We start from the raw sequence: 21413 nt of genomic DNA, 5'->3' as shown, positions 1-21413 counted from the left end.
ATCGACTTGAACAGGGATCCCACGACACATTATTATCCATTAGCCTCCACTATCTACACTCTGGATCAAGCCAGTTAGAGGAGTGGAAGAGATCCTCCGTAGCGGCAGATGAGCGACACTATTCTAGATCTAATTTCTTGTCTCTCTGTATCCTCCACCACACCCGCAGATCAAACAGTAGGAGGGATATAAAGCGAGGGAGAGGGAAAGAAAATAACATTAGTTTCATCTAAGTAATTCTTTCCCTTCCAGGTCGAGAATCATTAAGACCCCAGTGGTGGGTTAAGGGTAGACGGACAGACAGACGTTGGACAGAAAGCCCTTGCTCGTCCGGGATTAAAAAGAGACTAAGAGAGGCAGAAGACCCAAGACTACGGTAAAGACAGGTAAGACTCAACACAGCTTCCTCTCTTCTCTAGCCTCCAGAAGACGCTTGTTTCTTGACAATATTTATACTTCAACTACAGCATGTCCCGAGATCTGTGGCTAATCTGTTTATTATGTGATGTTTGACATCAGATATGGAAACTGTACATTATAATCAATATATTTTATATGAAACATGGAGAATGGGTACATGATAAAATGAGTATTTGTGCTATGAAGTCCTTATGTAGGTAGCTTTGAAATAAAGTCAAGCCATTCATCTCAATTCAAGAATTTAACATTCTATCATTGGAGATAAATTAATGAACCTCCCCTTTTAATTAATATAATTAATTTACTTGAAATGTTGTCAGTTTCATTCTCAGATGTCCCGCACAGAACTTTTATTCAGAACACTTTGCTCATGAGGGTAGCAGAATCAGTTATGTATAGTGTCATAACATGTTACCGTGACGACCCCTCTGATCTTGTGAATAGTGTGCTTTAATGAGAAGCAACTATGAGAGAGGGCTGAGTGAAAGGACATTAGTGTAGTATGGCCAGTTTAGAGAAAGATTAATGTTGGTAGGAGTACTGAAATACTAATAGAATAAACTCCTGGTTCAGTGGCATGACTGAACCATGACAAAAAAATCAAATAATAAATGTTTTGTTGACCATGTTTAGTTGTTGTAACTGTAACCTTGACCTTCGTTCAAAATGTAACCTCTTCTGTACATTCAGTACAGTGCAGTAAGTGAGACTGATACAACCGTTTAGCTCAGAGTGAATGTGTCATTTCAATATCCCACTTCTCGGGACAGCTCCCTTAGTTTACTTTCCGACCTTAGATAAATATTGACTTACCTACTTTAGTGAGACGTTATGTTGCATCTGCCAACCCTACCTGGACTTGGAGACACACCAACCAGCACTTCTAAGTCATGGACTGTACCACTAAACAACAAGAGGGGTGGGGTGACCATTCGAGCCCTAGGCAGAGTGATGACAATGTGGGCCTTGAACAGTTGATCAAAGTGTCACATTTTGGCATTTATAAATGCCATTCTTGTCTGCAATTATCAGGTGCAGGGAGCAAACTACATCTCTTCTTTTTGTCAAATCAAATTGTATTTATCACATGCGTCGAATACAGGTGTAGACCTTACTGTGAAATGCTTACTGACAAGCCCTTAACCAACAGGTGTAGTAGACCTTACTGTGAAATGCTTTTTAATTTTTATTTTATTTCACCTTTATCTAACCAGGTAGGCAAGTTGAGAACAAGTTCTCATTTACAATTGCGACCTGGCCAAGATAAAGCAAAGCAGTTCGACACATACAACGACACAGAGTTACACATGGAGTAAAACAAACATACAGTCAATAATACAGTATAAACAAGTCTATATACGATGTGAGCAAATGAGGTGAGATAAGGGAGGTAAAGGCAAAAAAGACCATGGTGGCAAAGTAAATACAATATAGCAAGTAAAACACTGGAATGGTAGATTTGCAATGGAAGAATGTGCAAAGTAGAAATAAAAATAATGGGGTGCAAAGGAGCAAAATAAATAAATAAATTAAATACAGTTGGGAAAGAGGTAGTTGTTTGGGCTAAATTATAGACTATATTATTATGCTTCCTGACAAACCCTTAACCAACAATGCAGTTCAAGAAATGGAGTTAAGAAAATATTGACTAAATAAACTAAAGTAAAAAATAACAATAAAATCAAAAAGTAACAAGAAAATGACATTACAATATACACGGCTTACCGGTACCGAGTCAATGTGCAGGGGTACAGGTTACTGTTGGTCATTTTTAAAATGACTATGCATAGATAATGAACAGCGGCTAGCAGCAGTGTAAAAAACAAAAGTGGGGGGTCAATTTAAAATAGTTTGGTTGGCCATTTGATTAATTGTTTAGCAATCTTATGGCTTGGAAGTAGAAGCTTTTGAGTTTTTTGGTCCTAGACTTGGAGCTTCTGTAATGCTTGCCGTGCGGTAGCAGAGAGAACAGTCTATGACTTGGGTGACTGGAGTCATTGACAATTTGTTGGGCCTTCCTCTGACACCACCTGGTATAGAGGTCCTGGATGTCAGGAAGCTTGGCCCCAGTGGTGTACTGGGCCGTCGCACTACCCTCTGTAGCGCCTTACGGTCAAATGTCGAGCAGTTGCCATACCAGGCAGTGATGCAACTGGTCAGGATGCTCTCGATGGTGCAGCTGTAGAACTTTTTGAGGATCTGGCCTGTGAGTAATATAGGTATTATAGACTCGGTTGAAAATGTCAGTAAAGACACTTGCCAGTTTGTCCAAGCATGTAATCCGTCTGGCCCTGCGACCTTGTGAATGTTTATTATTTTTATATATTTTTTTAATATTATCAATTTTTTCAAATTTTCTACCCAATTTCATGGTATCCAATTGGTACAGTCTTGTCCCATCGCTGCAACTCCCAAACAAACTAGGGAGAGTCGAAGGTCGAGAGCCGTGCGCCCACTGAAACACAACCAAGCCGCACTTCTTCTTGACACAATGTCCGCTTAGCCCGGAAGCCAGCCGCACCAATGTGTCGGAGGAAACACCATACACCTGGCGACCGTGTCAGCGTGCATTGCGCCCGGCCCACCCCAGGAGCCGCTAGTGCGCGATGGGAGAAGATCATGCCTGCCGGCCAAACCCTCCCATGACCCGGACAATGCTGGGCCAATTGTGCACCGCCCCCTTGGGTCTCCCGGTCGCGGCTGGCTACGACATAGCCTGGACTAGAACCAGGATCTCTAGTGGCACGGCGGGAGGCCGCTTTGTGAATGTTGAACTGTTTAAAGGTCTTGCTCACATCGGCTACAGAGAGCGTGATCACACAGTCGTATGGAACAGCTGGGGCTCTCATGCATGCTCGAAACGGGAATAAAAGGCATTTAGCTCGTCTGATTGGCTCGCGTCACTGGGCAGCTCGTGGCTGTGTTTCCCTTTTGCAGTCTGTAATAGTTTTCAAGCCCTGCCACATCTGATGAGCATCAGAGCCAGTGTAGTAGGATTCAATCTTAGTCCTGTATAGACACTTTGCCTGTTTGATGGTTTGTCTGAGGACATAGCGGGATTTCTTATAAGCATCCGAATTAGTGTCCAGCTCCTTGAAAGCAGCAGCTCTAGCCTTTCGCTCTGTGCGAATGTTGCCTGTAATCCGTGTCGATGCACTTATTGATGAAGCCGGTGACTGAGGTGTTATACTCCTCAATGCCATTGGATGAATACCAGAACATATTCCATTCTTTGCTAGCAAAACAGTCCTGAGGCGTAGCATCCTCGTCATCTGGCCACTTCCGTATTGAGCGAGTCAATGGTACTTCCTGCTTTAGTTTTTGCTTGTAAGCAGGAATCAGGAGGATATAATTATGGTCAGATTTGCCAAATGGAGGGCGAGGGAGAGCTTTGTATTTGTCTCTGTGTGTGGAGTAAAGGTGGTCTAGAGTTTTTTTTTCTCCTCTGGTTGCACATGCTGGTAGAAATGAGGTAAAACGGATTTAAGTTTGCCAGCATTAAAGTCCCCGGCCACTAGGAGCGCCATGTCAGGATGAACATTTTCTTGTTTGCTCATGGCCTTATACAGCTCGTTGAGTGCGGTCTTACTGCCAGCATCGGTTTGTGGTGGTAAATAGATGGCTATGAATAATATAGATATGAACTCTCTTGGTAGATAGTGTGGTCTACAGCTTATCATGAGGTATTCTACCTCAGGCGAGCAATACTTCTTTAATATTAAAGAGACTTCTTTAATATTAGACATTGTGCACCAGCATTTATTGACAATTAGACATACATCTTCGCCCCTCGTCTTCTCAGAAGTAGCTGCTCTGTCCTGCTGATGCATGGAGAAGCCAGCCAGCTCTATATTATCCGTGTCTTTGTTTAGCCACGTCTCGGTGAAACATAAGATATTACAGTTTTTACTGTCCCGTTGGTAGGATAGTCTTAATCGTAGAATGTCCCGTTTGTTTTCCAATGCTTGCACGTTGGCCAATTATATGGACGGTAGTGGTGGTTTAACCCACTGGTTGGCAAATTATTACAAGGCACCCCGCCCTCCCTCTTTTTCTACGTCTTTTATTCATGCAAATGACAGGGATTTGGGCCTTGTCTCGACGAAGCAGTACATCCTTCGCGTCGGACTCATAAAAAAAAATCTTAGTCCAGTTCGAGGTGAGTAATCGCTGTTCTGATGTCCAGAAGCTCTTTTCGGCCACAAGAAACAGTAGCAGCAACATGTACGAAATGAGCTACAAACAATGCGAAAAAATAAACAAAATAGGGCAGTTGGTTAGGAGACCGTAAAACGGCAGCCATCCCCTTCAGAGTCATTATCACACCGTCATTTGGGGAAGTAACAATGCCCCAATGATCAATCAATTCAATAAAATATATTAATGAAGCCCTTTTTACATCTGCTGATGTCACAAAGTGCTGTAAAGAAACCCCGCCTAAAACCCCAAACAGCAAGTAATGCAGATGTAGAAGCACGGTGGCTAGGAAAAACTCCCTAGAAAGGCATTCAGAGCATTCAGAGTTAGAGACAGCAGGCACGGTAGAGAGAGAGAGTCGAAAACAGCAGGTCCGGGACAAGGTAGCATGTCCGGTGAACAGGTCAGGGTTCTAAAACCGCTGGCAGAACAGCTGAAACTGGAGCAACAGCATGACCAGGTGGACTTGGGACAGCAAGGAGTCATCAGGCCAGGTAGTCCTGTGACATGGTCCCAGGGCTCAGGTCCTCTGGGAGAGAGAGAGAGAGAGAATTAGAGGGAGCATCCTTAAATTCACACAGGACACCAGATAAGACAGGAGAATTACTCCAGATATAACAGACTGACCCTAGCCCCCCAGCACAAACTATTGCAGGAGACACTGGCCCCGTCCAATGATACCCCTAGACTGGGCCAACTCCGCAAACCACCAACTTACTACCCTGAGACGAGGCTGAGTATAGCCCACGAAGATCTCCCCCACGGCACGAACCCGAGGGGGCACCAACCCAGACAGGAAGATCACGTTAGTGCCTCAACCCACTCAAGTGACGCACCCCTCTTAGGGACGGCATGGAAGAGCACCAGTAAGCCAGTGACTCAGCTCCTTTAATAGGGTTCGAGGCAGAGAATCCCAGTGGAGAGAGGGGAACCGGCCAGGCAGAGACAGCAAGGGCGGTTCATTGCTCCAGAGCCTTTCTGTTCACCTTCACACTCCTGGGCCAGAATACACTCAATCATATGACCCACTGAAGAGATGATTCTTCAATGAAGTCTGTGTCTCTCACATGGATACATTTTCTTTCTAAAGTATATATTTTTTGTCATGTTTCTACAGGTATCTAGATGATATTTGTCTATGTGGATTGGCAAATGGTAAATTCTGGTACTTACAGAGAGTACAACACTGGTAGCAGTTTTGGTTGCTTTTTTCAGTGGAGGTGAAGTTATGCATTGCCAAGCTGGACATAGAAAGGAAAAGTGACAGTGAAATATTGTTTTGGATTCACAGTGATGAATCAGATATAACAGAAAATCGGCATCTGGGTAATGTCAGATATGCTAATAATCTTGATAATTCATGTCACATGAATGATCACTGTAGATCTGGAGTGTATTCATTAAGAGCTCACAGTAGCAAAAACGTTTTGCAACAGAAAAAAGAGTTTGTTCCACAAGAGTTTAAGAAAAACATAGCCAGGAAAGTAGGGCCTGTGGTTTGTACAGGTTACAAGACATACCATTGACTAGTCCTGCGTGCATGCACATGTAAGCTCAACCTTGTGCATACACACGTGGTCAAAACCTTAAAGCGTTCCTGGAAGTGCTAAAGTCATGTCTGTCATTTGAAGAAGCAGTAAACAACTACCAAATTCACATCCTCTCTATACTCTCTGGAGATCAATCCATCTCCACTGGTTAAGACAGAACAGCGTCTTCCGATCCGGTTTTTTTCTAGGTTATGACAGGTCACCTATTGTGTCATTGATGCTGAAATCTTTTCAAACCTTAACTCCTGGGCTAAAAAAACACACTCAGTGGAGAATATCCTATGGAAGTGCTTTTAGTCCAGGAACCAGCTTAATCTGGGTCTGGGGAAAACGGCCTTGAAACCCTAACAGAACAATCACGCTCAGGTGCCCGTCCTAGCAGTGCTTCTTAGTGCAGAAAGTGACAGACAGCTAACAATAGTATGTGTAGTAATGCTGTGGTGCGTGACTGATTATGTAGTGTAGTAATGGCTTAAAGGGGACCATTATCGTTGTGCTAACAGAAGGAGATAGAGTTGGGAAGTTGACCCTATAAATTGATCTAAGGTCAGTTTATATTTTCCCTCCTAATCATTAAAGGGGCAATCTGCAGTTTTTACATACAGTTTTGGACTAGAATATGGAAGAACCCAACATTTAAACTTGTTTTACTCCATTATTTGTAAACAATGTAAATGTAAACAAACACTGTATAGCCTCGAAATCTTTTTCAAATTAACAAGGGGAGGTGTGGCCTGACAGAGCGAGGGAGAAAACGGTGTGCTGCAGCACCCTCTGAAAAATTGGAATACAGTTTTTTTTAAATGTAATGTTATGTATTTATGTTTTTATCACAAAGGTATTGTACTGAGCCTTTACTAGCTGTGTTTCAATGGACCGATATAGCCCTCTGTAGCACTGGCCCCAAAAACTTTTGGGGGACTTTTTTCACGTTTATCTCATGTCTCTCTCACTCTCCTACCTCCTCTTTATCCCCCCTTATTCTCTTCTCTCTTCCTCCCCCTTCTTTTACTCCCTCCCCCTCCCTAACTCCCCCCTATTCTCTCTCCCTCCTTCTTACCCTCCCTCGACCTCATCTCTCCCTCTCCCTCCTCTCTCTCTCTGTCCTCTCTCTCACCTTCCCTCACTCTCCCCTTCTTTATCTCCTCCCCCCCTCCATTCTCTATCCCTCTTTATTTCCCTACCTCTGTCTGTCTGTTGACTCTCTCTCCCCTCCCTCCCTGTCCCTCACCCCCTTCTCTCTCTCCCCCTCCTCACTCCCACATCCCTCCTTCACTCGCTCCCCCTCCCGCGCCCCCCTCCTTTCTCCATTCTCTCTCCCTCCTTCACCCGCTCCCCCTCCCGCGCCCCCCTCCTCTCTCCATTCTCTCTCCCTCCTTTCCCTGCCTCCCCCTCCACTCATTTCTCTCGCCTTCTCTCTCGGACGGACGGACGGACGGACGGACGGACGGACGGACGGACGGACGGACGGACGGACGGACGGACAGACAGACAGACAGACAGACAGACACTCATGCACTCATACACACAAAACACACACACATATTGACGCTACACACACACACAGACACCTTTCACACTCCTCACACATGCTGCTTCTACTCTGTTTATTATCTACCCTGATTACCTAGTCACTTTTACCCCTACCTACATGTACATATATCAATTACCTCAACTGCCTTGTACCCCTGCATATTGACTCAGTACTGGTACTCCTTGTATATTTTTTTGTTATTTTTTTGTTATATTTTTTTGTTATTTTACATTTATTTAACATTTTTTGGCAAATTTTTGTTACTTTTTAACTCTGCATTGTTTGGATAGAGCTCTTAACTAAGTAAGCATGTCCCTGTAAATCAAATGTATTTATAAAGCCCTTCTTACATCAGCTGATATCTCAAAGTGCTGTACAGAAACCCAGCCTAAAACCCCAAACATCAAGGAATGCAGGTGTAGAAGCACGGTTGCTAGGAAAAACTCCCTAGAAAGGCCAAAACCTAGGAAGAAACCTAGAGAGGAACCCGTCTATGAGGGGTGGCCAGTCCTCTTCTGGCTGTGCCGGGTGGAGATTATAACAGAACATGGCCAAAATGTTAAAATGTTCATAAATTACCTGCATATTCAAATAATAATAATCACAGTAGTTGTCGAGGGTGCAACAGGTCAGCACCTCAGGAGTAAATGTCAGTTGGCTTTTCATAGCCGATCATTAAAAGTGTCTCTACCACTCCTGCTGTCTCTAGAGAGTTGAAAACAGCGGGTCTGGGACAGGTAGCACGTCCGGTGAACAGGTCAGGGTTCCATAGCTGCAAGCAGAACAGTTGAAACTGGAGCAGCAGCACGGCCAGGTGGACTGGGGACATCAAGGAGTCATCATGCCAGGTAATCCTGAGGCATGGTCCTAGGGCTCAGGTCCTCCGAGAGAGAGAAAGAAAGAAAGAGAGAAAGAGAGAATTAGAGAGAACATACTTAAATTCACACAGCACACAGGATAAGACAGGATAAATACTCCAGATATAACAGAATTAGGAGGCCTGCTTCTTGTGACTGTAGCGTACGTGTAGGTATGTACGGAAGGACCAAATCGGAAAGATAGGTAGGAGCAAGCTCATGTAATGCTTTGTAGGTTAGCAGTAAAACCTTGAAATCAGCCCTTGCCTTAACAGGAAGCCAGTGTAGGGAGGCTAGCACTGGAGTAATATGATCACATTTTTTGGTTCTAGTCAGGATTCTCGCAGCCGCATTTAGCACTAACTGAAGTTTATTTAGTGCTTTATCTGGGTAGCCGGAAAGTAGAGCACTGCAGTAGTCTAACCTAGAGGTGACAAAATCATGGATAAATGTTTCTGCATAATTTTTTGACAGAAAATGTTTGATTTTTGCAATGTTACGTAGATGAGGAAAAAGCTGTCCTTGAAACAGTCTTGATATGTTCTTCAAAAGAGAGATCAGGTTCCAGAGTAACGCCGAGGTCCTTCAAAGTTTTGTTTGAGACGACTGTACAACCATCAAGATTAATTGTCAGATTCAACAGAAGATCCCTTTGTTTCTTGGGACCTAGATCAAGTTTAAAAGTAGGAAGTTTGCAGCCATCCACTTCCTTATGTCTTAAACACAGGCTTCCAGCGAGGGCAATTTTGTGGCTTCACCATGTTTCATTGAAATGTACAGCTGTGTGTCATCCGCATAGCAGTGAAAGTTAACATTATGTTTTCGAATGACATCCCCAAGAGGTAAAATATACAGTGAAAACAATAGTGGTCCTAAAACGGAACCTTGAGGAACACCAACATTTACAGTTGATTTGTCAGAGGACAAACCATCTACAGAGACAAACTGATATCTTTCTGACAGATAAGATCTAAACCAGGGCAGAACTTGTCCGTGTAGACCAATTTGGGTTTCCAATCTCTCCAAAAAACCAATCTCTCCACCTTCACAAGTGCAGTCTCAGTGCTATGATGGGGTCTAAAACCAGACTGAAGCATTTTGTATACATTGTTTGTCTTCAGAAAGGCAGTGAGTTGCTGCACAACAAGAGAAAGTCTACGCCCTATTCGGCACATGTGAAAAATAAATTTGATTCGATTTTTGATTTGGCAGACAGGCAGTGTATTGGACACAAGGGTCTTGCAGTTCTAGAAACTAAGATCCCTTTTATGAATTCTTGAATGAATTCTGAAGAGGATATTGATCACATTTTTTTTAGATTGACTTGAAACTTGAATCTGTCTGTCTGTCTGCCTGCCTGTCAAAAAGGCTTTTGGGTCGATTGAATTTACATTTTATATGCCGAGTCCCCCAATCCCAAATATGTCAAATATGTGACCCCTATGACCCCCAATTAAGTCACTCCCTGTAATCGCAGGAAGCTGAAATTCAATGTACAGCCTACTGGGGACACTCTTTAACGGTCCCCTTTCAAGTCTGTACGTTCTTCAGAAATGACCGTTCTATAGAGGATGGAAGACAGTGATTTTGTGTAACTACAGGGAAAGAATGAAGGAACATGTTGAATATGAAATAAGACACGTTCTGTTTGCCACAGGAAGCTGAACCTCAATACAGGGCATCCTTATATGGTCACGATTTGTTTTCTGCAAGGACGGTTCAATCACAGTCAACAGGGGCTTCATGCTTATGTGAGAGCTGTAGGTAATGCTTTTCTATGGAAGAAAAGCCTTGTTCTCTGTGCAGAGTTCATTTCACAGGGTCAGATCTAGGCTTGCGTTCATCGGAAGCGTCTGTTGAACAATCCTGTGTGAATTTTGTTTCTAGCCTCAACTGTTCTACCGATGTCACTCAAAAGCACATTAACTCTAGGCCAGGCTTCAAGTGAGGCCTACCTTTCTACCATGTAGTGGGAGAGGGGGAATTCAACCCTAACCCTTGCTTCATCTCCACATCTTTACTCCGAGAGAGAGGTGGGAGAGAGAGAGGAGCAAAATCCCAGGAAAATCCCAGTCTACTTGAACAGAGCAATACACAATCATGAGGCATCAAATCCAAAGGAACTGAATAATATTAAGAAATGCTATATTGAAGGAAAGTATTGTGGAAACGTACCAAAAAAAGTAAACTTCCTGAACAAAACGTTTCACTGTAATAGTGAAGGTGTAAACTTGGCAGTAGAAAACATAAACAGTATATTTGACCTCTCAGCTTTCCTATCAAATCTAAAAATGAAAAAAAAAAAATCTAATGAACAACAATGACAAATGGTTTGATAAAGAATACTAAAACATAAGAAATCAATTGAGAAACCTATCCAACCAAAACCCAGAGACCCATAAAACTTGAGCCTTCACTATGGTGAATCACTAAAACAATACAGAAATACACTACAGAAAAAGAAGGAACAGCACATCAGAAATCAGCTCAATGTAATTGAAGAATCCATAGACTCTAACAAACAACAACACGAAGTGTTATCTATCCAACATGGAGATGTATGGATAAACCACTTCTCTTTTATAACAAAGAACAAACAGCAAAAACATTTACATGATCATACAAATCTTAGAATCAACTATTAAAGACTATAAGTACCCACTGGATTCTCGAGGTACGTTGAATGAGCTACAGGACGAAATACAAAACCTCCAACCCAAAAAGGCCTGTGGAGTTGATGGTATCCTAAATGAAATGATAATGATTATACACACCACACATTCAAATTGGCTATACTTAAACTTTTTAACATCATCCTTAGCTCTGGCATCTTCCCCAATATTTGGAACCAAGGACTGATCACCCCAATCTACAACGAATTGGCGAGGGTACTGGAACAGTCTGCAGCACCCGGTCTCAGCCTACTAGAATCTGAATTAAAATGTCTGCTGTTTGCTGATGAGCTGGTGCTTCTGTCCCTAACCAAGGAAGGCCTACATCACCTAGATCTTCTGCACAGATTGTGTCAGACCTGGGCCCTGACAGTAATTCTCAGTAAGACAATAATAATGGTGTTCCAAAAAATATAGACACCGTTGCCCTAGAGTACAAAAAAAACTATACATACCCTGGCCTAAACATCAGCGCCACAGGTATCTTCCACAAAGCTGTGAGTGATCTGAGAGACAAGGCAAGAAGGGCCTTCTATGCCATCAAAATGAACATCAAATTCGACATACCAATTAGGATCTGGCTACTTGAATCAGTTATAGAACCCATTGCCCTTTCTGGTTGTGAGGTATGGGGTCCGCTCACCAACCAATAATTCACAAAATGGGATAAATACCAAATTCACACTCTGCATGCAGAATTCTGCAAAAATATCCTCTATGTACAATGCAAAACACCAAATAATGCATACAGAGGAGGATTAGGCCAGTACCTGCTAATTATCAAAATCCAGAAAAGAGCCGTTAAATTCTACAACCACCTTAAAGGACATGATTCCCAAACCTGCTAATAACATAGCCATCACCTACAGAGAGATGAACCTGGAGAAGGGTCCCCTAACAAGCTGGTCCTGGGGCTCTGTTCACAAACACAAACAGACCCCACAGGACAGCAACACAATTCCACCCAACCAAATCACGAGATAATTACTTGAGACATTGAAAATAATCAACCAAAAACAGAGCCAACTAGAATGCTATTTGGCCCTATTTATGTTTATTTATTTTCCCTGTTGTACTTTAACTATTTGCACATCATGACATTTGAAATGTCTTTATTATTTTGGAACTTTTGTGAGTGTAATGTTTACTGTACATTTTTTTTCTTGTTTGTTTCACTTTTGTTTATTATCTATTTCACTTGATTTGGCAATGTTAACACGTTTCCCATACCAATAAGAGGTGGGCGAGAGAGAAGGGCGAGTGAGGTGGGAGAGAGAGAAGGGCGAGTGAGGTGGGAGAGAGAAGGGCGAGTGAGGTGGGAGAGAGAGAAGGGCGAGTGAGGTGGGAGTGAGAGAAGGGCGAGAGAGGTGGGAGTGAGAGAGGGACGAGAGAGGTGGGAGTGAGAGAGGGGCGAGAGAGGTGGGAGTGAGAGAGGGGAGAGAGAGGTGGGAGATAGAGAAGGGCGAGTGAGGTGGGAGTGAGAGAGGGGCGAGAGAGGTGGGAGAGAGAAGGGCGAGTGAGGTGGGAGTGAGAAGGGCGAGTGAGGTGGGAGTGAGAGAGGGGCGAGAGAGGTGGGAGTGAGAAGGGCGAGTGAGGTGGGAGATAGAGAAGGGCGAGTGAGGTGGGAGTGAGAGAGGGGCGAGAGAGGTGGGAGTGAGAAGGGCGAGTGAGGTGGGAGATAGAGAAGGGCGAGTGAGGTGGGAGTGAGAAAGGCGAGTGAGGTGGGAGTGAGAAGGGCGAGTGAGGTGGGAGTGAGAAGGGCGAGTGAGGTGGGAGTGAGAAGGGCGAGTGAGGTGGGAGTGAGAGAGAAAAATACATAGGTTAGAGGGAGGGGGAAAGAAGGAGAGAGAGAAAGAAATATAGAGAGAGGAGGGAGAAAGAGATGGAAAGGGAGGGAGGGTGTCATTTTTGTGATGGCTTTGTCTATGCGTCCATATTGTGATTCTAATCTTACCTCATTGAATGCAATGTATTCACTTAAGCATCAACCCTGTGACACTCGTCTTTCCCATCGACTGGAATTTGTTGAGAAAAACGTCAACCCAGTGATACTCGTCTTTTCCCATTGACTGCAACGTACCAGAGGGTATCTTTCCCTGCATGTCTGCTTGAGCGTGTCACTACCGAAAGAGAGAGTGTGTGTCAGTGTGTGTGTGTTCTTGATATACTGCCACAATGGCTCTGGCTGAGAAGCTGTTGACGTCCGGTGGTAACAGGGTTCCCCTTGCTTTCCCCAGCCCTCCTTCTTCCCGCCCCTCACCGGCTGTCTCGTCATGTTCCGGCGGAAAAAGAAGCGGAGGCCGGAGATCTCGGCGCCACAGGACTTTGAACATCGGGTCCACACGTCATTCGACGCAGTGCAGGGGTGCTTCGTGGGCCTGCCGCCCCAGTGGCAGAGCGTCATTGACATCCTGAGGAGGCCAAAACCAGTGGTGGACCCGTCCCGGATCACCAATGTGGAGCTCAGGCCCAAGAAGGTACAGTGGGGTGCCTCAGGCCCTGTCATTGTTATCATTGTTATTATTAGCATTGTCATAATTATTATCATCATCATTATTATTATTATCGGTATCATTATTATTATTTTCATTATCGTTATTATCATTATCAGTATCATAATTATCATTATTGTCATTATTATTATCAATAGTATCATTATTATTATCATATCTATTATCATTATTATTATCATTATTGTTATAATCGTTATCATTATCATCATTAGTATCATTATTGTTATAATCATTATTATTATCGTTATTATTAACATATTTATTATCATTATCATAATTATCATCATATTTATTATTATTATCATTATCATCATTATTATTATCATTAACAAATTAACTCTAAAGGCAGTGTTCTTTTTTCAAAACTCGAAAGTGTTAATTTAACACTGGATTCAGAGGAACTAATATGGGCACTGAAAGTGTTACATTTAAACACCTTCAGAGTTAAATGTACGGAAGTGGATTTGCTGTTGTCAACTACTGTGCATTTGATGTTCAGTTTCACTTGACCCAATTCAAGTACATAACAATCATGATATCTGCATGCTTGTTACGGTTTTCTTCCGTCGAAGGAGAGGAGGACCAAAATGCAGCGTGGTTATTTCGATTCATGTTCAATAAAATAATAAACACGAACAATACAAAACAAGAACCGTGAAAACCTAAACAGCCTATCTGGTGCAAACAAACACTGAGACAGGAACAATCACCCACGAAACGCTCAAAGAATATGGCTGCCTAAATATGGTTCCCAATCAGCGACAACGATAAACACCTGCCTCTGATTGAGAACCACTCCAGACAGCCATAGACTATTCTAGACAACCCCACTAAACCACAATCCCAATACCTACAAAAACCCCAAGACAAAACACACCACATAAATAAACCCATGTCACACCCTGGCCTGACCAAAATAATAAAGAAAACACAAAATATAAAGACCAGGGCGTGACAATGCTTCTGTGTATTCAGCGTGTTTCATGCAAATACTTTATTATACAGGACTCAGATAAATACCTGTGTGTCTTTATACGTGCTGTATATGAAAGCATTGGTAAAAATACACACTTGTTTTAGCTGACATACTGGGGCGGCAGGGTAGCCTAGTGGTTAGAGCGTTGGACTAGTAACCGGAAGGTTGCGAGTTCAAACCCCCGAGCTGACAAGGTACAAATCTGTCGTTCTGCCCCTGAACAGGCACTGTTCCCAGGCCGTCATTGAAAATAAGAATTTGTTCTTAACTGACTTGCCTGGTTAAATAAAGGTAAAATAAAAAATAAAAAAAATAATACTGAATGACGGGTTTATTTGTTTTTTTAATACACAGTTAGAGGAAGTGTTTGGTAAAGCGCTTAATGAACCAACTTTTTTGTGATACTCTTTCGAGGCAACATTCTCCCTATGTCAGTATGTTGATCTTTTAGGTCATATTTCATCCTGTGACAAAAAGAGAATCTTAGTTTAGTTTACACCTTGCATGACACACGGCCATGTCATCCATGGTGCGTTAACGGAAATTGCAACAACAACAGAAACCTGTGAGAAAAACCCTGAGGATAAAGGTTGGTTACCTCATGTGCCTGTTGTATCCTCACCACTTCCCCATGTATTGGCACAAATTACCCTTTTTACAGCACGTTTTGATTGATACATTGTCCTTGTGTTTAAAAAGTAACCTCACACCTAAAAAGTCCCTCAAGAAAATAATACAATTGTTATGGGTATGTTCAAAATGTGAAAGTTGATCTGTTCATGATCTTCAATCATTGCAAACAGGATGGTATACTAGAATGGTGTATACACAAACATGCTTTAGGGGGATATTGGTATTGAACAGATTGAATATAGCAAATAATGTAATGAGATGAAATTAAGTTCATAGATAGTAGGTAAGTACTAATACTTGCAGCATGTAAATTAATCAAGGAGCCCTTTTTACTCAACAACACACAAACTGATTTTGTGTCAGTCCTACATTTAGCGTTACTCACCAATGAACGTATTCTTGCACAAAATGAATCTGTGCATTCAAACTAAGTGAAACTTTTTTGCGACTACCTAAACCAATATACTGTCAAAACTCAAAAAACTTGATTCATTGTGTAATACTGCACAGAGATGTTTAACTTTCTTTTTTTTTTTAACTATCATGACCACATACACATCATTGACCAGTAGAGCACAGTTTAGGCCTACCATAACCAACCTTTGTTCTTACCTTCTATTTGCCCTCATTTGTTTATGGAACCATTCCCAGCAATCTCAAGGCACTTTTATCAAGCTTCGTGTTGGGTGCAACTGTTTACACACAGGGCTCTATTTTCACGCACCATTTAGGCCTGACCTGGTTTCAAGGTACACAACAGGAGCAATGAAAATAGTTTCCGAGATACAGTGTCACACTCTTAGACCGCCTATATATTGTTTGTTTATAAAACACTCCATTTCAGACTGGAATTCTTCCTTTTAAATATATACTCAGGGTATTTTTACGTGTTTTATTTAGCGAGGGAGTAAATCAGAGGGGATACAGGAGGGTGGGGGAAAACAGATGGAGGGTTAGGAGTGGGAATTGAACCCCGGTCTCTGGTAGGGAGAGGATTATACATGTGTCTACGCCAGGAGAGTTACCACTAGACCACATGGCATTTTACGTGCAGACTGGATGTCTATTGATATACCCGAGGAGGGGATTCAAAGAAGAGATAATGGTGATAATCTTGAAGTTCATTTTGTACTAAACTGTCTCACAGACTTTTACCACGAGCAGTGTTCAGTCATGCCTAGTAATTCATTAGCCGAGAGGCTGTCAAGATCATGCTCCTGACCCTGATAGCTAACCCATCATCATCATCACATCATCATCATCATCTCTCTCCCTCTTTATTTTTCTCTCCTACTTTCTCGCTCTCTCTGCTGTTCATTAGAAAGATAATTGGGGGCTCCTGTCATTGACTAAGGGACTGTACGTTATTTATAATGAGGGATACCTGAAGAAAAATGGGCTTCTGTGAAATGAAAATGGATGCCCCCCCCCTCTTCAGTGAAATATATTTTTTACCCGACCCTCCCTGAACGCTTAAAAAAAACAAGTGAATCTCCCCTATACCCCAAATAATAATACAATTATTACAATTCGAGCCCTGGTTTTAACTTAACACACCAAGCCCTTCACTGACACTGAGATATGCACAGTGACTGAAGGGATTGGCTGACAAAATCTATGGATAGTAGACTATAATTTAGTCTGTCAAACAGGTAGGCATACCTATTATTTCTGGAATAGGAAGAAATAGGCTCTGACAGAAAGCCCTCGTTGTTAGCAGCCTAAGGTAAAATTGAAATGAAAAGTGTTTAAATGAATTAGCCTACTTTCAGCACCCGTGTGCGCTGTGCATCTTTGCGGTTGCCGCTTCATAGTAATGTAAGTTAAGTAAATTACTGAAATATGGCTTATTGTGAGGCCAATAACTCTGATAAACAGCTTCATTATGGGCAATGAAACGTACTGATTTTATTTAAATCAATTATAGCAGTAGCAAGCTTACCTCCGGTCCTCCTTCTCATCTTCACACTCTCCCTCTCAAACTTAAAAGGACATCAGTAGGCCTAGTCCGCATGCAGAGATATTGCATTTTTTTTGACAAAATAAAACAATAATTTTTGGAAGAAGCCTTTGACTTGCCTCCTGAAGTGCCACTGTACACAGCACAATCATTGATTAGGCAGCACAATAGGGTCTACATCAGCAAGAGCAGGGCAGGCCAGGGCCCATGATTGGGAATGCCTATCCATGGCTGTGTGTAATGCAGTGTAGTCTAGTTTTATGTACACCATCTCAGCAGCGCAAAAACGTGGTAAGGAAGTTCATTTTCTTAGAAACATAGCTCTGCCCTGTGCTTCTCCCAGCATGCTCTTCATATAGCCTATAGTATAGGTTATGAATCATTTAATTAAGACTACACTCGGCACACTTGATATTGAGCACCAGGCAGCGAATCAGGGATGAGGGGCAGCATCAGGCATACATCGAGATATTATAATTGAGATATTATGATTGAACTAAAAAAAGCATGACCCTCCCCCATTTTCCTCTGGGTAACAATTGGGTCAATTTAGACCGCTCCCTAAGTGGTCTGTCTTTGCAGTTAGTTAGTATTTTGAAAACTGGGGCCTGAGAGTTGAACTATGACCTCTGTGCGAGACCAGTGGTAAGAACACTTTGTGTACTGTAGGAGAGGTTGAAATATCCCTGACCTCTGACCTGAGGCAAGTCTGTTTTGCACAGAGAGGGATAGGAATGGATAAAATCAGTATAGGTCGCTTTTTTACACAGCGCTTCTAAAGAGATTATTAACAATTTATATCATTTCTAATTATCAGCCAGCCCATGAAATAGGGCCCTGGTTGAGCCTACCATGTTCCAGAACCAATATTGACTGTTTTTGTTCATGTCCTCCCTTTCAGACCATTTGTAGGGGGAGTTTCATAGGACACGGAGACTACATCTCCCACGTCATCTCAGAGATGACTCGTCTTACCGTCACCAGTTCCAACTCGCTCCGGAAGAGCAGTCCTTCGGCGCGGCAACGGGCACGCTCCATGGGGCGTCTGGGCGAGCTCGTCGAAGGGGACACGTATCAGTATGAGGAGCTGGACCAAGAGAAGCGTCATAACGGCGGTAACAGCTACTGGCAGGTACAAAGCGAGAACGGCAGCCCCAAACTGGCTCTTAGGAAAACATCCACCCTCCAGCCCAATGGGGTACTGCCTCGGGCAAAGTCGACGCATGAGATGAGCACGGCAGCTGGGGATAAACCTGCACCTCTGCCGAAGGGGCCAGTCCCCACGCCCCCTAGAGGAGGCGGCACAGGTCATTATACACGTAGCGAATGGTCCGGACTTATAAATCGGCCGGGACAACAGATGGGGATGCCGCAAAAGGGCAAGGTAGCCAATCAGAGGCCGGCATCCTGCTATAACCTGCAGACCCTGCAGACGCAGCAGCAGGTCAACATGAGGGTCAAGCCTGGGGTCAATCACCTGCCGGACCTTCTGACCTCCTCCAAGGATACTTCTCCTCAGAGACCCCACTCGTCCTGTGACCTGAAGGTAAGCCTCTTCCGTTTCCATTTAGCATTGATATGTTGAAGCTGTGTCTTGTTGGAAGGAAACATTGTGGTCACCTCAAGACTGGAGTTGCCTACACCTGTCATTGCAGATCACCTGTATTTCTAGTTTGTCGAAGGCCTATGCTAAAATATCTTTCCTGTCATCTCCCAGATGAATTCATTAGGGCCCTCGGCCATGTCCTTACCCAATGGCACCAGCAGCCTGATCGCAGGCCGAGGGCGAACCCACAGACCCTCACGCTCCTCCTCCAGCTACACCATTGGATTGTTATCACCAATAGTTCAGGGGGCTACCATGCCCCTACTCCCCAAACAGGACAGCCCATCCCAGCCCCGGCCTTCTCCCACGGGCTCCCCGGCCACCAGCTCAACAGGAACGGCCCAGCAGCAACAGCCCAAGCTCGGGCCAGAGCCTGAGCCGGCCAAAGTGACCCATGAGCAGTTCAAGGCGGCCCTGCAGATGGTAGTGGACAAGGGCGACCCGCGCACCTCCCTGGAGAACTTTGTGAAGATCGGGGAGGGCTCCACGGGGGTCGTGTGCATTGCCCGCGAGAGGCATAGCGGTCGGCAGGTGGCGGTGAAGATGATGGATCTCCGTAAGCAGCAGCGCAGAGAGCTGCTCTTTAACGAGGTATGCAGTATGTTAATGGGAGGTAAACGGTCAGAATTGGACTGTAAAAAAGGCTGAACTATGTTAGTATGTCATTAGGTTGTGGGTTCCTATCTGGCCTGAAGGACTAAAACAAGATATGAAACAGCATGCCTCCATTAATGGTTTAGGACAGAACAGAGGACTTTATTGTATAGTGAGTTGCACTTAATGACATGTAAACCTCACTACACAACAGTTTCTTGGAATTTGAGCATTCTGTTCAATTAATAAATGCATGTCTAGTCTGAAAGGTAGATAGACACAGACTTTCTCCCAATGAGCTTGAAAAGCTACTTTTAGATATCATCTGTCTGTCAAGATTGCTTATCTACATGGATAGATTGCCTATCTAAATGGATAGATTACTTACAGTTGAAGTCGGAAGTTTATATACACCTTAGCCAAATACATTTAAACTCAGTTTTTCACAATTCCTGACATTTAATCCTTGCAAAAATGCACTGTCTTAGGTTATTTACGATCACCACTTTGTTTTAAGAATGTGAAATGTCAGAATAATAGATGAGAGAATGATTTATTTCAGCTTTTATTTCTTTCATCACATTCCCAGTGGGTCAGAAGTTTACATACACTCAATTAGTATTTGGTAGCATTGCCTTTAAATTGTTTAACTTGGGTCAAAGGTTTCGGGTAGCCTTCCACAAGCTTCCCACAATAAGTTGGGTGAATTTTGGCCCATTCCTCCTGACAGAGCTGGTGTAACTGAGTCAGGTTTATAGGCCTCCTTGCTTGCGCAAGCTTTTTCAGTTCTGCCAACAAATTTTCTACAGGATTGAGGTCAGGGCTTTGTGATGGCCACTCCAATACCTTGACTTTGTTGTCCTTAAGCCATTTTGCCACAACTTTGGAAGTATGCTTGGGGGTCATTGTCCATTTGGAAGACCCATTTGCGACTAAGCTTTAACTTTCTGACTGACGTCTTCAGATTTTGCTTCAATATATCCACGTAATTTTACTCCCTCATGATGCCATCTATTTTGTGAACTGCACCAGTCCCTCATTCAGCAAAGCCGGCCCACAACATGATGCTGCCACCCCAGTGCTTCACGACTGGGATGGTGTTCTTCGGCTTGCAAGCCTCATTTTTCAACCACTCCACAAATTTATTCTTAACAAACTATAGTTTTGGCAAGTCGGTTAGGACATCTACTTTGTGCATGACACAAGTAATTTTTCCAACAATTGTTTACAGACAGATTATTTCACTTATAATTCACTGTATCACAATTCCAGTGGGTCAGAATTGTACCTACACTAAGTTGACTGTGCCTTTAAAGCTAATTGACATAATTTGAGTCAATTGGAGGTGTACCTGTGGATGTATTTCAAGGCCTACCTTCAAACTCAGTGCCTCTTTGCTTGACATCATGGGAAAATCAAGAGAAATCAGCCAAGACCTCAGAAAAAAATGTAGACCTCCACAAGTCTGGTTCAGCATTTTCCAAACGCCTGAAGGTACCACGTTCATCTGTACAAACAATAGTTTGCAAGTATAAACACCATGGGACCACACAGCTGTCATACAACTCAGGAAGTAGACGCGTTCTGTCTCCTAGAGATGAATGTACTTTGATGCGAAAAGTGCAAATCAATCCCAGAACTACAGCAAAGGACCTTGTGAAGATGCTGGAGGAAACAGGTACAAAAGTATCTATATCCACAGTAAAACGAGTCCTATATCGACATAACCTGAAAGGCCGCTCATCAAGGAAGAAGCCACTGCCGCAAAACTGCCATAAAAAAGCCAGACTACGGTTTGCAACAGCACATGGGGACAAAGATCATACTTTTTGGAGAAATGTTTTCTGGTCTGATGAAACAAAAATATAACTGTTTGGCCATAATGTCCATTGTTATGTTTG

At 43.2% G+C, this 21413-nt stretch overlaps 1 protein-coding gene across 2 annotated transcripts in view; it reads left to right on the top strand.

Annotated features, from left to right (window-relative positions):
* The window catches only part of LOC110529348 (serine/threonine-protein kinase PAK 6), a 39582-nt gene that overhangs the window by 10930 nt on the left and 7239 nt on the right, over positions 1-21413 (top strand). For both annotated transcript variants that reach the window (XM_021611484.3, XM_021611485.3), the window contains exons 2-5: positions 253-386; positions 13468-13707; positions 18214-18858; positions 19030-19509. In XM_021611484.3, the coding sequence (XP_021467159.2) occupies positions 13504-13707; positions 18214-18858; positions 19030-19509 (1329 nt within the window). In that variant the 5' untranslated portion in view covers positions 253-386; positions 13468-13503. The remainder of the gene's footprint in view (positions 1-252; positions 387-13467; positions 13708-18213; positions 18859-19029; positions 19510-21413) is intronic.

Source organism: Oncorhynchus mykiss, chromosome 8 (assembly GCF_057628025.1).
Source record: "Oncorhynchus mykiss isolate SJ-2025 chromosome 8, ASM5762802v1, whole genome shotgun sequence".
Lineage (NCBI taxonomy): Eukaryota > Metazoa > Chordata > Actinopteri > Salmoniformes > Salmonidae > Oncorhynchus > Oncorhynchus mykiss.
Note: the sequence above shows the minus strand (reverse complement) of the source record. Positions and strands in the feature narration are given on the sequence as shown.